This window comes from Physella acuta, unplaced genomic scaffold (genome assembly GCF_028476545.2).
Source record: "Physella acuta isolate Inbredline_101_S28 unplaced genomic scaffold, ASM2847654v3 ptg000017l, whole genome shotgun sequence".
Taxonomy (NCBI): Eukaryota; Metazoa; Mollusca; class Gastropoda; family Physidae; genus Physella; species Physella acuta.
Window position 1 is genome coordinate 3683827 of NW_026731537.1, and position 15982 is coordinate 3699808.

General features: G+C 39.8%; 1 protein-coding gene across 4 annotated transcripts in view; it reads right to left on the minus strand.

Annotated features, from left to right (window-relative positions):
• Nucleotides 1-9208: 9208 nt before the first annotated feature.
• Nucleotides 9209-15982, minus strand: part of LOC131939008 (uncharacterized) — a 90766-nt gene continuing 83992 nt past the window's right edge. The window contains exons 10-12 of one of the 4 annotated variants that reach the window (XM_059297266.1): nt 11565-11705; nt 10576-10658; nt 9209-10005 (exon numbers count right to left, since the gene is read on the minus strand). In XM_059297266.1, the coding sequence (XP_059153249.1) occupies nt 9763-10005; nt 10576-10658; nt 11565-11705 (467 nt within the window). In that variant the 3' untranslated portion in view covers nt 9209-9762. Of the gene's footprint in view, nt 10009-10575; nt 10659-11564; nt 11706-15982 lie in introns of all 4 variants that reach the window. The other 3 variants (XM_059297258.1, XM_059297280.1, XM_059297273.1) reach the window with 3 other exon arrangements.

The following is a 15982-nucleotide window of genomic DNA, read 5'->3' on the forward strand; positions in this document are numbered from 1 at the left end:
AACTATTGCTGTAGAGTAGACTATGGGATCAGGGTAAACCAACTTCTTGAGAGCATTGAGTGATCTCTGATGATTGAAACTCGAGTTTCCGTGTTCAGTTGTTTGTTTACACGCTAAAAGGGAGAGGGAGAGAGATGCGTTTGAATTCTGGTTGGAAAAAAATATCACAAATAGCAGCCGTATATTAAATTTTTTTATAGTATTGGTAGACGTGCAAAAACAACAACAAGCCAACGTATTCTCTAATGTTCGTTACACATTCAGGATTTATTAACGTTCAACATTTTCTCTACATACCAGAGGCTATTCGTCATCGAACGGTGCATCAAAAACATTCGTTTAGAAAAGTAAAAGCTCTAAATACATAAAAGCATGTCAGCTTTCTAGAGATCTATAAATCTGGACTAAGTTGGTTGAGGGTAAGCCGAAGCATTGAGATAAATCACACAATTATTTTAACTTCTCGGAAATATACAAACACACAAACACTCAGACATCCAAATACAGAGAAACAGTTTACCAAAAGAAGCATACACACAGACATACACAGACACACAGACACACAAACACACAGACACACAGACACACAGACACAAACAGACACAAACACAGACACACACGCATACACACATCAGACATCCCAAAACAGAACTACTCTCAACATTCCAGAAGGAAACATCTCTTATATTCCGTGTAGCTACAAGACGTTGAGGCCATTAGCCCATGATAAATCCATCCGTATATTATTAGCTTTAATGCCTGACATCACATGTTTATCAAATAATTTAATTGCAGCCTTTTCTAAAACTTCCCAACACAAATTTATGTCATAAATTTCAGAAAAATGAAAATCTTAGCTAGATAATGAACATTTCCATTTCTGAACCAACTTTTTTCCTTTTTTTTAATCATTTTTTTAAAGAAAATCTTGAGATGACCTAATAAGCTTTTTTAGCTGAGCTAGGGTAAAAAAAAAACTTGATAAAATATTCTTGCTTGTATTTCTTATATAATGGGGACGGTGATGTTTTTGTGTGTATTTTTGTGTGGGGTTGGGGGGGGGGGGGGGGGAATTATGGCTTCTAAAATATAGTGATTTTAGCTAATTAGTTTTCTGTTATGACCAAACAAAATTAATTAGGCAACAACAAAAAATAATATATTATTAACACCACAAATTTACTCTTTTATATCAAGACTCACCTTTTTATAAGTACAGCAAATGTATTATACCATATCCAACTTACAATTTACACCTGACCTATCCACATTACACCTGACCTATCCATCTTACACCTGACCTTATTATCAAACTACGAACATTTTAAAACATCCTTTAAACCTGTCGTTTCAAATCGCAAGTTAAAATAAACAGATAAACTCTACCTCACCTACCGTTTGGATCTCAGGTCTTACGGGTACATACCTACCATATTTAATTAATTTGTTAAGCTGAATTTCTCCCGACATCTAATTGTTCCCCTTGGCCCGTATGGTTTAGAACCCGTGCCTATCGCTAACTAGACTTAGTCTCTAGACCAGCCCTGTATACACTGGGCAAGTTAAAAAGTTTGTTTACTTCCGTTAACGAAACGAAATGGCACACGGGTGCAGCCTTATCTCCGCCCCCGTTATAAACTGATAAAAAGCCGTCAGCCACTCAATAGAATAAAATTCTTTAGGCATTGCCTGATGTCTGATATAGGATAAATAAAACTGGGGGGGAGGGGGGGGGAATCTTGCATGAACCCGCTGAGGGTCAGGTAGGATTCCTCACCTGCCCTGCAATAAACATCAGTGATGGCCATTATAAAAGGAAATCAGACCCTCCCTAAGTCGCGGTCTAATCGTGGGGCTACAGCATAAACAACCACAGGGACGGGCGACGGCCCGACCCTCCATCATCGTTAGCTCCCGGGGGACACGGGCAGGCGAACCTGTTGCGGTGGGATTTGACGGTGGTTATTTGGGTGGTTACTCTGGAAAACTACCTGGTTTTTTCGTGCATTTTGTCGATTCTAGTTTTTAGATTTTATCCGCAGGAAATGTGAAAAACTTTGGAAGAAACACGCTTTCATGGTCAGTTAATAGGCAAACTCGAATAGGGGGTAGTTTTAGAGAACTACAGGACTTGCTGGGCCATGGGTCTACATCTACAGCTATAGCTGGGCCTTAGGTCTACATCTACAGCTATAGCTGGGCCATGGGTCTACATCTACAGCTATAGCTGGGCCATGGGTCTACATCTACAGCTATAGCTGGGCCAGGGGCGTAGCGAGGGGGGGGGGGCGGGGGGGGGGTGCGGACCGCACCGGGTGACACCATTTAGGGGGGTGATACCAAGGCAAAAAATAGCAAAATATATAGAGAAAAACTTGAGGGGGGGGGGGGTGCAAATCAAAAGTTTGAGGGGGGGGGGTGCAAATCGAAAACTTGAAAGTTTGTCCCCGGGAAGGGTCGCAACGCCTCTGGGGGGGGGGGGTGACACCATTAAATGCCGCACCGGGTGACACCCGACCTCGCTACGCCACTGAGCTGGGCCATGGGTCTACATCTACAGCTATAGCTGGGCCATGGGTCTACATCTACAGCTATAGCTGGGCCTTAGGTCTACATCTACAGCTATAGCTGGGCCATGGGTCTACATCTACAGCTATAGCTGGGCCATGGGTCTACATCAAAAGGACCATAGCATGATTATAGGACAATATAGTCCTATAGGACCATAGTAGGACTATAACAGGACCTTATGAATGTCCTGGACCTAGCCACAAACCCGACCTTGCCCTAGCGTCCAGCTGTTTACTTCACTCTGCCAGAGAACCGTCTGTTATCTAAACCCCATTTGGCAACCATTCCATCCGCTCCCCCATCCCTCGATAAATCATACTGGAGAAAATATCATTTTAAAAAATCACAATTACACATTTTTAGGCCCCACTGTATTAATTAGAAAAATAATTCCCAGCAGCCCTCGGGGCGAATATACGCGTTGATTTACTCACCATTGCCGTCTGCTGCCTTAAGACGCAGACGCGAAACAAAATACGGGCCAGCCGTCTTGCACTGGTTTTCCGAGCCAGTGAACAGAGCAGAGGAAATGGTCTATATATCATCACCCCAGCATTAGGCAGCACGCATTGTGAGATAGCTAATTACGCCTCCGACGCAGACCACAGCGTTGCTCATCACCTCGATAAACTTGCACAATTAGAGTCGTCCGCGGCGGATGGTGAGCAGGCGCGCACGTGCGACTGCTGGGGTTACCTTTATAATCAGACGAATAAAAGAAAATCCTCGGGACTCGAGAGGTTTTTATTGTATCGCCATCTTGTTTCCGTTTACCTTTCTGGTTGCGCAACTTCCGGTAGGGTGTCAGCACAGCATATGGTACGGGAGCTGCTGATTCAACTCGTCCTGTTTGTTTTCTTAGCTCCCCTGCGATTCTGAGGGAACGAAAGTCTAGCTATGCAGAAATGACAGGAAAAATAATAACTTACTAGCTGTTTTCGCCCGTTGAGGTAAAAAAACCAACGAGTCCATGCTGTTAAAATTGTGTATGATTTGTTCTGCAGTAAACTAACATGGCTTACTGCTTAGAGATGTTAATATCGTTGGCGATGTTTTATTTAGAATTCTTGTAATATATTGACTTTGCTTAAAACCATAATGATAATCAAACGTAGTTACATAGAGCTTGCTTAGAATTAAGTTGTGTTTTGTCCAGATCTCTGTAAGCGGGCACTTTGACGTTACTTTATTTTGATCATTACAAGTAGTTTAAATTTTAAATAGCTTATCAGTCATAGGCTACACAATTTTTTTTAAATACTTTTATTTGCAATTAAACATAATTTTGAACATCAAATGAAAACGAAAGGTTTTGCAAATGAACATAATGAATATTTACATGATGTCATGTATTTGATTATAAAAAATTGCAAAGGATGACAGTAAAAGGGGTGAGGGTCAAATGAAAGTGTCAGAAGTCTGGGTGGGGAGAGGAAAGGAAATTTCTCAGAGAGGGTCAATGGGACAGTTAAGCATCTTCTATGTGGGGAAACAAATTAAGTTGACTAGTTGAAAGGGTGTTGTAGTGGTCGCATTGAGTTTTCAAAAGGTTGCGGTGTGAAAGATGAGGGGAAAGAGACACGATTTAGAACTTTAAATAAGTTCTGGATATTGATGTTGCGGTGGGTGGTGGGGTCGTTGGAACAGTTAAAGGGATTGTGGGGTTATCATGTCTGAGGGTAAAGTGGACAGAGGGGGAGAGAGGAGGGGATAGATTTTTTATATTTTTTTATTAATTCAATTGTTTTAAACATTTAAATCAGTAATAATAATATATTTGATAGATTTTAAACAGCATCAAAGACATGAACAATGAACATCAATTGCATATATAATAATCATAGGGAATAAATAAAATGGCATAAGAACTAGATTAACATAGGTGTGCAATCTAGGTTTCTCTTCACTGCTTAGTTTAGTGTGCTGCGGAGTCAAAAGTTCACATTGTAGCATAGGCCAGGGGTCGGCAACCTTTTGAAGCGGAAGAGCCAAAAGTTACAATTTTCAAAATTTCCCTGGTTTTAAAGAGCCACTAACATTTTTATATTTCAAATATTTTACTTTTTTATTAAGATTATTAGTATTTGTTCAAGGAGCTGGAGAGCCGCATCTTGATATCAAAAGAGCCGCATGCGGCTCGCGAGCTGCAGGTTGCCGACCCCTGGCATAGGCTACAAAAAAGTTGAGTACTTAAAATTATAACATTTTCGGATTAACAATTGAAAAAGAAATGATCATTCCCATATTTAAACTTAATTCTAAACAATTTATGGTGTATACATATCAAACTAAAATGAATTTAAAATCAAAACATAACATATTTGTAAATGTATATCTGGATTGCTGTGGGCGGATACTCACATAATCATGAAGGCTAACACCCCCACCCCGCGCAAACATTTATTGATATATATCTTGCCTCACCCCAAAAATAAAATAACAACTGAAGAGTTAGATCCCCTTATGGATGCGACGCCTGTACAGTACAGCCCCCTTATTCCTCCCACTGTCCAGGCCCCTTATCATTTGATCAGGTGTGTTACCTTCAATCATATGGTCACGTGTGTTACCTTCAATCATGATTGCTCCTCTAATGATGTGTGTCCTTGTCAGTCCCTACCGCCTTTGTCAGTCGTAATGATGGGGGTATCAGCATCCGGCTCATCTTTACGCATGCGCAGATATTCTTGACACAGATTTCGATGTTGGAATGTACAACCTGTCTTATCTAGCTAAATTAGAGGAATTGGTGGGGACAGGTGAGTTGTCTCGGCTTTTACCTAGCGGAGTAGCGGGACTTGGGTGATCATTAAGTTTTGGTGCAGGGGGGGGGGGTGGCATAGGAGATAAGTGAGAAAAAATTTAATGGAGTGTTAAAAATGTCTGACCGTTAGTGATTTAGATGTAGCGTTTGTTTTTCTGGTACTGATAGGGGCTTGAGCTGTCTCATCATTAGGAGTGTAGGTCTATAAGCATAGTTTTATATCCGAGGGTTTTTTTCAACATAGGATGGTAGGACAATGAATACGTTCATATCTTACGGTTTCTAATCTGATGGTCTAGTCCAATTCAATGATATACATGATGGCCCGGTAAGTTAACCACGGATGGCCTGCAATAGGAACTTAATACCTGTTAACCAAGTAAATTAACATCTGATGGCCCAGTAATTTACGTCTAGTGGCATGGAATATTGACTTGGCACCAGATGGCCAAGTGAGTTCGCATTTGACGGCCCAGTAAGTTAGTGCTTCATGGCCCAGTAAGTTATAATTTGATGGTATTTTAACATTTGATAGTCCAGTAAGTTAATATTTGATGGCCCAGAAAGGTAACATTTCCTGGCCTTGTAAATTTACTTGTAATGGCCCACTAAGTTAACATCTGATGGCCCAGTAAGTTAACATCTGATGGCCCAGTAGTTTAAAATTCAAGTCCAATAATCCTCACACCATAAAGCTAGTCCACATCATCTTGCATGCAACCATCGACAAAATAAAAATGTTATCCCATGAATAAACCAAACAAGCCAAACAAATATCAGGACATTATTTTTATTTTATTTTTCTTTCTGTGTACACAAACTTTAATACTTTGAACTTTCTGTATACACAAACTTTAATACTTTGAACTTTCTGTATACACAAACTTTAATACTTTGAACTTTCTGTATACACAAACTTTAATACTTTGAACTCAGGTGAAAACTTAGACCAGCCATCATAGATACCCGACAAAAATGTAACAGACTTTGTGATGGTTTTATTTTTACAAAAAGTTTTCAAATCCAGTTCTTACTTTTGTAAAATGTTACTTTTTAACGAAAAACGAAATTTACAAACCAAACTAAAAAATAATGTCTGATCAACCAAAATGGAAACGTTTTAATACAATAACATTTTGATGCTGAAATGTTCATTAAGTTTAATTAAAACGTACATTTAGTAATTAAATTTGAGCCCAGCTTGTATTTCAGCCGAGTTCACAAAAAATGAAGAAATATTACACAATACATTTTACATAATTACAGTCAATTTAATATGTCGTAATGTTGCTTCAAAAATAAAGCAAAAAATGTAATTCTGTTGGGGAAAAAAAGTAAATACATCACGAAACACAAGGCAAATATGTTTCTACTTTCACACCCGACATAATACCTGAACATACACGTAATATCAATGTCAACCTGTCATACAATAGACTCAGTATACATATATTTACATATATACATGTTATGTGACGTAAGCAATGCACTGAAGAAAAGAACACGAAACGATATTTTAAACAGCATTCTCAGAAAGTATGTAAACACGAAATATTACAACTGAAAGATTCTTTTTTTTAAAATCGTAGATTAGCTAGAGGCGCAGCTTAGTTTTATGAATCCTGGGTGTGGGTGTATTATTTACTTTTTCATTACATCATATTTATCTCTCCGTAATCCTTGTTTCAAGTTATCAAGCCTCGTTCTCAACTTTCTTACTGAGCTACACAATTGAATCTGAGTATGTAAATCCGGAGATAGAATAATCTGCAAGCACTTGAGTAGATTTGAGTGTGAAGCCAACCTTTGTCCCACCAGTTGCTTCTAGTACAAGATTTAATGTCGGGGCTACATTCGCAACATTTTGTTTGAATTATTATCTCCCCTGGACTTCAACTTATGGTTTTTGTAGCCGGAGTTAAAAACAAAAAACTTGATCTCCGCAGCAAATAATGGCGGGAGTGTTTGCCGTCCTACCCCAGCACGTGTGTGACACGTGGGCCATGCTCACTGCGGAGATAAGCTTTAATGGGGGGGGGGGGCATTTTTAGTTCTCATAATCTAGATGGAGAATAATCGGAGCTACGATTCCGATGTTTCATCGCCAAGTGTGCAGAGTGGTGTGGTGTAACGGTTACGATTACGATGCCAGAAAGTGGGCATGCTGGTCTGGTTCCACGGTTCTCAAAAAACGTGACGAGTGGTGCAATATATGGGGGGTGGGTAAAGGGGGAGGGGGCTATGATAAGCTGAAGAGATGAAAAGTAAGACTTATTGTGCGCTTGTTAAAAAAAACATGCAAGGTTTACTTGTCAATGTTTTCCTATAAATCCAGTATTCTCTAAAGTACACTTGAAATAGACCGTCTCTAGAGAACTTATATTTTTGTATACGATTGGGGTACATCTGGTAAAAAAACTGGAGAACCGCTGCTTTAATGAGTGACGTCTACAACAATAATATTCGTTTAGATGATAGGGGTATGTGTAAGGGGGTCTGTTAGGGATGTTACACTGGGGTGTAGGTTAAACATGGGAGGGGTGCGTGGTGGGGAGGGGTGCGTGGGGAGGGATGTGTTGGAGGAGGGGTGTGGGGGAGGGTGTTGTCTAATTACACACACAGCTGACGATCACCTACATGTAGCTGTGTCTTGTACACGTAGTTTACACCTGGCAGACGACGAGCTTAATGGCACCCAAAAATTCTGCGACCCAGCGACCCTACCCCCCAGCCCCGCCCCCTTCAGCTCGACCCTGTACATGAGCCATTAAGATAATCAGAGCCTGTTTTCCTTTCCTCCTCCGTTTTACGATCATACGTCAGTGATCAACAAAGGTTCCCTACCCCTGGACGTGCCCAGACACCCCTCTCTGCAATTAATTACGGTAATTAACGAATTGTTCTCAGCTTACATAGCCACTAAAACCCAGTAAAACCTGTCTGAATCTTGTAGAAAATTGTCTACGATTTCCCCATAAAGTTCCCTACCACGTTTTTCTAACTATTGCACCAACCAGATGTGAATGACTAACTTAAGCCTATGCCCATCTGAGGATGTTCATCGTCAAGGCTTAGATTACTAGACTGATACATAGATTTACATTCTGTGATGTATTCATTCATTGAGCCTCGCTAGTCTATCGGAACTAAACTAGTGACATCAAAATATTGAATTGTTGGTTATAAATCTTATTTCTCGATTGGTTGAAAGAAAAAAAATCAATAAAGGACAGTTACGATCAAATATCGAAATTAATTAATTATTACTTGTTCATCCATAATTACTCTAAAAGTTACATTAAAAATGTACAAAGTATCTCTCACTCACACACTATCAATTCTCAACCCCCCCCCCTCCCCCACACCCCCATACATATATTTAAGTATAGAACACAATTAATTTCAAATGGTGTCCACAGGTAAAATACAGACAAATATACAGCAGCAATCTCTCACCAGGGGAGAAAATGACATTAATTGCTAATCAATTTTTAAACATGTGTTAGTCTAGCTTGAGACCCCACCCCACCTCCCATAGCCTACAACATATTGCGTACGTGTATAAAGATTTACTCGATCTGAAGAAAATTCATATAAAATATTCAATATCTCTCTTTCACATTCACTCGTGTAATCATTGGTCATCTTCGCTGCTATGTTACATGGGCCTGTATTTCCGTACAGATGCTATAACAGACACCCACAGAGTCCCATCAGACCCAGGGAGGTCCCGTTACAGCAGCAGACGTTCCAGAAATTTAGAGCAATATTGTGTAGAAAACAAAATATTTGCTTTGCTGATCGCTTCTATTCTACCAATGAATTTGTCTAATACAAAATCTTAACCAAACCAGCATAAAAAAATGAATATATAAAAAACAAATACCAAAGAAAAATTGACCCTAATCAAAGGTCAAGGTTGTTTGAAAGATGCACATTCTAAAAATAGTATACAAGTTAGTATATACACACTGTAACACAAAATATTCGCGACGTTAAAATCAATGCATTAAAATTATCGATCCAGCACATTGAATAATACATCATAGGTCATCAATATCAAGTCATCAATATCAAGTCATCAATATAAGGTTACCATACATTTGTTTGATTTTCAACTGTCTCTCTATCTCTCTTACATTCCATATTTCTTTCAAACCTCCTTTAACAATCCCATACACACAAACCAAACAATATTTACATGTTGAGTTTTAATAATAAAAACATAAGTTGGTTGCTTTAAATAGACCAGACTCTACTCACATGGAATAACTACTAATCTAATACATTAATTATGTTAATTTACTTGTTAATCAGTCTCACTTTTTTTCTATACGCATGCGCACAACAACTCTCCTTTCGTGCGACGTTTTGACCCGCTTCTCAGTAAATAAATAGTTTGTTGTGGTCAGTAAATGGCGAGCTGTCTAATGGGAGATTGATCTTCCTGAGCTGACATACCGCACCAAATCCTGGTGCGCAAATCTTGAGTTTGTTTCAATGAGGTGTTGGTGTGAAGGTGTGTAGGGGTGTGACTTAGACATCATTGGGGGGTACGAGTGAATGGTAGGAGAACTTAAGGGGACTAGAGGTGGGGGGTGCGTGGTGGGCGTTGACGTAGGATTCGAACATTTCTCTTCTAGACGTCGGCCTGTCCACTGGCGGAAGATCTGCTGGTAAATTAAAAAACAATAGATTAAAACGTGAAGTAATTAATTAAAAACAGAAGATTTTAGTTGGAAAATTTTAATTAAATTCATAAAACCGCCAGGAAGAATGTCTCGCAGATTTTTAATCTCAACCAATCAAATAGATGATACTTTTTGTCTCTTATGCATTAAAACAACAGGCATAACTAATAGGTAAAAATACTGACTGTAAGCGAAGATATTTCAATTTCTCTCTCTTTATAAACTATGTATATATATAAATAAATAAATAAATAAATAAATAAATATATATATATATATATATATATATATATATATATATATATATATATATATATATACATATCTTGTAAGCTGTTCTTTCTACTCCATTTATAGTTAACATTACGCAACTAGGTTTTTAAATTTGATTTCATTACACGATTTTACGTTGTTTCTTTTCGAAGAACATAATAACAAAGAAATGTGGATTGAAAATATAGTTAAAAGAAATAAATTCCGAATCCTTATCTGATAACACCAAAATGGAGTAGGCAATTTCAGCAGTAAAAAAAATAAAACTGCACAAACCCCCGCACCTGTTTTTCGCTCCAGGTCCGACGAGTGAGCAGTGTTGAGGGTCTTCTCGCTGTCACTGTCCTGCTGGGGCGGCTCTGTGGGGAACAGAAAACATACGCCTGGCTAGAGTGAGTGCTTATTTCACGTGTTTTATGTACTCACGGTGTGTGATACCAGAGGTTTAACGCGCGACTCGCGTCAGAAGACCCGAGTCATAACTACAAAATGTGGCGCGGCTTATCTCCAAGGGCGAGAATTCCGTATCTCCAGCGGAGAGAACTCCCTATCGCCGTGACAATTTTAAACCCATGGGCCATTACCGTAAATAAATATATTTAAAAATAACTTAAAACCGTTTTTAAAATCTAGAATTTAAATAAAGATATATTTGATTTTTTGTTTCGCTTTGAATGTCATGGGTGTGATTTACAAAAACCGGAATGTTTACTGTGAAAGATTGTAAGTTGGTGTGGTCTAAAATGTTTGGAGAAGATGTGAACTATCTTTTTAAAACAAGATTATTCTGTAGAATACATTACGTAATATCATCTGTTACTGTATAGCGTTTTGAATATTCCTCTAAATCTAGAATGATCTAATAAATATCATGAACGTTTTCCTTTCGTCCCCAAGACAGACGCGACAGATGAAGTAGAGTTTATGCTTAAATGAACTCGGTATACGGTGGAGGGGGGGGGTGTGGTCAGCACTATTATATTTGTCAGGTGGCCATCAGAGCTGGGTAGACTGAAGGAAGTCTAGCAGGCTCAAACTCGGGATTTGAACTCGAGACTTTCGGGTAGCAGACGAGAGCTCTATTAACGGACCACACCCTACCACAATAATTAAAGAGTGTTCTATCGAATGTGGATGTTAGAATAACATTTATACGTTCTTCTAAATCTAGAAAGCTCTAAAATTATTAAATTCTAATGCTAAATCTAGAATGTTCTAAAAATAATATATTCTAATGCTAAATTTAGAATGTTCTTTTTTCTTACCTTGACTATTTCTAAGAACAGGCTCGGGGCTAGACTCTGACCTTGACCTCTCTGGCTTCTCCATATGTTTACTCCCCGACTCCGAGAACCCCTCCTGCTTTAGAGCCCTCCTCAGCCGACGGACCCTCCTTTGGAAAAACTCTGCAAAGATAAACAGCGGTACAATGGACGAGTGTGTTGTGAAAGTGATATGTTTATTCTGTATTTAAAAGATGATTCTAAATACTGCAAAAACTATTTCTCGCTGAAAAACCGCAGATCATCCACTGTTTGAGCCGAGGACAAACTTTCTTGCGTTTTGGCTTAAAATAATATTGACATTTTAAAACCACCATTAATTTGGTGTACCAAGGTGTGTATTTCAAGTAGTGACAGAATTGTTAAACCGGTAGGTTAACATTTTTTTTACTGTAGCACCATTGTTTGTGTTAACATTGTGTTACTATAACACCATTGGTAGACCTAGTGTTAACATTATGTTAGTGTAGCACCGAAATGTTAACATTGTCTTACTAATGGACCAAGTGTTAACATGGTGTTAGTGTAGCACCGTTGGTAGACATGGTGGCAGTTAGCAGACGACAGCCAGGCACCAGGTTTGTAAACATTCAGCCTGTCACGGAAGTGACGAAACTCGTCGTCTGCTGACATTCACGTCAAAACTGGGTTGACCACTGAGACAGTATGTGTATGTAGGGGATGGCTAGCTGAGAAAATATGTGTATGTAGGGGATGGCTAGGTAGCGTCAAGCAACATATGTGTATGTGTAGGGGAGGAGGGGTCGGTGTGATGTAAACTCGCACTGAAATCGGGGTCTGCGTGTTCGTTCAGAGAATGTGAAGCTTTAACCCCCTCCTTCCCCCCTCCTGATCCCCCAGACCTTAAAAATGAACTAATCTTCACTCTATTAATAGCCGGCGTGGAGCAATTTTCCCCCGCTTTCTAATTTCTCCCCAGCCACATGCTAGGGCTGGCATTGTGGAACAACAACAGCCACCCCCACCCCCATCCCCCTCACCCCCAGTTCCAGTATGCTGGTATTGACGGACGTGCGTTAGGTGTCCTGTCCATGACGTCATGACCGGCGCGCGCCGTTACAACAACATTGTTCGCCGGCAGTTCATCAATTAAGAGTTCAATTCACTCGTTCATAAAACCTTATTTCTGTTTCATTAGCCCCGCCCCCACCTCCCAGCCTAACCCTTCTCTCATCCACACCCTTCCAGTGATCCACTTCCCACCCCCACCCTCACAAATTCAGACATATTTTACCCTCCCCTCACACTTTTAAACCCACCAAATTGAGTAATTTCCTACCTTACCCAACGAAATCAGTAAAATTTTAACCCCCCACCACCCCACCTCTACCCCACCCCCCTCCACTACTCGCTACTCCAGTTTTTAACGAGCGCTACTTGGCTTTGATCAAATTGGCTAACAAGTTAAAAACTGTTACCTGTAAACAAGTATTACGTGATCTAACCAAACACTCAAGACGTTTAAAAAATAAAGCACCGAGTTGATAATGATGTAAATTGTGAGACTCCCGTGTAATGAATGCACGTTGATAAATATTCTATATCGTGTTGGTAAGTTGATAAATATTCTATATCGTGTTGGTAAGTTGATAAATATTCTATATCGTGTTTGTTAATTGATAAATTTCGGCAATCATTTGTGTAAGTTGATACAGAACCCAAATTAAGTTTGTATGTTTACAAAATTTTATGTCAAGTTTTTAAGTTTATAACAGTCCCGAATCATGTATATAAGTTGATCAACTTTCTATATAAAGTTTATAAGTTGATAAACTTTCCATATCAAGTTCGTAAGTCCATGTAAATACCAAATGGGTAAAGTGCTGACCTAGACAGTTATTGCATGTTTTCTACTGAATGGCGAAATTCCATTGTTCCCATCCGATCAAGTAACGAACATTTATTCAAACAATCGTCGTTGCCGCTGTGATGTATTTTTCTTATTTCCAATAATCTGTGTTGATATCTTGAGTAGCAGATATTTCATTAGTCGTGGCCGCTGGTAGGACCATATTGACGACGTGTTAAAAATGGTGACCATTATCCTATCTGTATTGCCGACGTCATGACCATTATCCTATCTGTATTGCTGACGTCATGACCATTATCCTATCTGTATTGCCGACGTCATGACCATTATCCTATCTGTATTGCTGACGTCATGACCATTATCCTATCTGTATTGCCGACGTCATGACCATTATCCTATCTGTATTGCCGACGTCATGACCATTATCCTATCTGTATTGCCGACGTCATGACCATTATCCTGTCTGTATTGCCGACGGCATGACCATTATCCTATCTGTATTTCCGACGTCATGACCATTATCCTATCTGTATTTCCGACGTCATGACCATTATCCTATCTGTATAGCCGACGTCTTGACCATTATCCTATCTGTATTGCCGACGTCATGACCATTATCCTATCTGTATTGCTGACGTCATGACCATTATCCTATCTGTATTGCCGACGTCATGACGATTATCCTATCTGTATTGCCGACGCCATGACCATTATCCTATCTGTATTGCCGACGTCATGACCATTATCCTATCTGTATTGCCGACGTCATGACCATTATCCTATCTGTATTGCCGACGTCATGACCATTATCCTATCTGTATTGCCGACGTCATGACCATTATCCTATCTGTATTGCCGACGTCATGACCATTATCCTATCTGTATTGCCGACGTCATGACCATTATCCTATCTGTATTGCCGACGTCATGACCATTATCCTATCTGTATTGCCGACGTCATGTCCATTATCCTATCTGTATTACCGACGGCATGACCATTATCCTATCTGTATTGCCGACGTCATGACCATTATCCTATCTGTATTGCCGACGTCATGACCATTATCCTATCTGTATTGCCGACGTCATGACCATTATCCTATCTGTATTGCTGACGTCATGACCATTATCTTGTCTGCGGATCTTTCCACAGCTGAAAACGAGGCCGGTCATCCCAGACCACTTTGGCGCATCTTGTTGACGCATTTCGGAAGTTGCTGCTGAAAGTTCTCAACGAAAGCACCTGCCCCCACAACCCCGAAATGCAGGCCCGACCACAGCAAATGCATGCAGTGCGGATGAGTTGCAATATTTCCCTGGCCATGTGTTCATTAAACCCCCTGCTCCATCCCCTCCCCCGTGTTTTGATGGCGATAAGGCAACAGATCATACCAGCAGATTCGTGTTTTTTTTTATGAAAGTGTTTTGGACCTCCCGTAGTAGGCCTTAATTAATAGGATAAGTTGTCGAGTACGTTACGTTGTCGAGAGAACACGACACAACTAACACTGGGCAACGTGAGCAGAACCCAAGTTTTATCCGGCGTTTGATTGGTCTGTTGTTGGCCGCCATTTTGATGACGTACACGCAGCACCAGATGGCGCGAGAAGCCGTCGTGACGTTTTTGTTTATCTTAAAATATGACTTCAAATTTTAGCCCGGCTGTTTTAATTTTTTACCCCCATTAAAAAACCCATTAATGTGGTTCCCATTTTTTTAGCCCCGCGTGTGCGTTATTTCATGAGCAGTCTGACATTCCATTCCCCATCCATTCCCCGCCCATTCCCCGCCCATTCCCCATACTCCACAAACAGTAATTTTTTTATTTGAAGGCCTGGTTCTACATATGTTTCAACAATTTTATTTCAGGGTGATTTAAAAGAGAAACTTCTAAGAAAGTTCTAATTCACAAAACTTTTAAACCAGGGAACACCATCTAACACAAGATAGCGTCCCACAGAGAAATATTTTCCTTCCAGCTCTCGCTGAAAAACAGTAATTAGCAGTGTTTAATCAAAGCTTTTAATTTTTTAAATCTCGCGCCGCGGGAATACAAACGAGATGAAATAGATTTTTAAAATACAATTATTAACTGTTAATTTATTTTTCGTTTCCGCACGTGTTCGATTAGTGCGCATGTCAGAATGTAAATAAGTGTTTTACTGCGCGTGTCAGGAAGTAAATACGTGTTTTACTGCGCCAGATTGGGGAGAGTTGCACGTCATATTCTTCAGGCAGAAGGGCCAGATGATAAAAGAAACAAAGATAAGGATACACAAGAGGTGCGTGAAAAAGTAAAGGGATAGACCGGGATGAGGTTGATGGAACTGTTTGTAATATAGTCCTGGGTTTCCTGAGCTAAACACCCGCGGCTATATAAAGTATATACAGCAGCATCACAGGCGGGGTGTTGGGTGGTGTCTGCACTGGTTGACACCATTTAGGGGTGACACCAAATCGAAAAATTGTAAAATTTACTGTCAAAATAATGTTTTACTCAGCTAAAAAAAAAAAAAAAAAAAAAAGGTGGGAGAGAGGGAGAGGTGGACACCGAACTGAAAATATGAAA